At 38.7% G+C, this 923-nt stretch overlaps 1 protein-coding gene across 1 annotated transcript in view; it reads right to left on the bottom strand.

The window, feature by feature from the left end:
- The window catches only part of NKAIN3 (Na+/K+ transporting ATPase interacting 3), a gene marked incomplete at its 5' end in the record, with an annotated part of 116,691 nt that extends 116,195 nt beyond the window's left edge, over positions 1 to 496 (bottom strand). The window contains one exon of the mRNA XM_014540396.1: positions 392 to 496. Coding sequence (XP_014395882.1) covers positions 392 to 496 — 105 coding nt within the window. The remainder of the gene's footprint in view (positions 1 to 391) is intronic.
- Between the last annotated feature and the right edge of the window lie 427 nt (positions 497 to 923).

Raw genomic sequence — 923 nt, 5'->3', positions numbered from 1 at the left:
TCGGCCTGTGCACTGAAGGGTCCCAGGTTCAATTCCGGTCAAGGGCATGTACCTTGGTTGTGGGCACATCCCCAGAAGGGGGTGTGCAGGAGGCAGCCGATCGATGTTTCTAACTCTCTTTCCCTCTCCCTTCCTCTCTGTAAGTAGCTTCTCTCATCCATTGTTCTTATCTCTATGCTATCATGAAGGATGAACAATTCATATAAGCATGAGCAAAGTATATATGCGCAAGAGATCTAAAATTTTGCCATTAAATAAACTAATGAACAAATGAAAACACATGTAGACATTTCGGAAGTATTTTTAGTCAACACATCAGGAAAAAACGGATAACAGAAAGATTAAGTCACAGAAATTACTAAAACTTAGTAGTGGAGGATTTTGTGCTTACCTGCCAGACACCCACAATGGCATTGGCTACTAATATAAGTAAAATTACAAAGGGTTCTACAAAGGCTGTAATTGTTTCTTCACCTTCTTCAAACCAAGCCAAAACCTAAAAGAGAAATCATATGTGATGTGTTAGAATTGTAATGTATTTTTAGGCTTATTGCCACTTTATAACAAAAGTGGCTGGCACTAATGGAATTACAACACACAAAATCTCTCTTTTCATCCCTAGAAACCAATAGTGGTGAAATGTAATGACATAAAAGATGGCTTATGTCTTATTCAAAATAATTATTGAGAATCGAAAGCATACAACTTCTTAACAATACCCTTAAGAGCTAATTTATTTTTTCATGTAATAATTGTTTTAAAACCCAAATAAAACACTTAGGAAAGTAAACCCATTCATTTTATATGTATACTAGAGGCCTGGTGCATGAAATTCGTGAATTGGAGAAGGGGGCGGAGGGAAGATCCCCTCAGCCCGGCCTGCGTCCTCTTGCAGTCCAGGACCCCTTGCTCCTTACCACCTG

This window comes from Myotis brandtii, unplaced genomic scaffold, assembly GCF_000412655.1.
Source record: "Myotis brandtii unplaced genomic scaffold, ASM41265v1 scaffold1053, whole genome shotgun sequence".
Classification (NCBI taxonomy): Eukaryota; Metazoa; Chordata; class Mammalia; order Chiroptera; family Vespertilionidae; genus Myotis; species Myotis brandtii.
The sequence above is the reverse complement of the archived record's forward strand: the minus strand, read 5'-3'. Positions and strand labels throughout refer to the sequence as shown.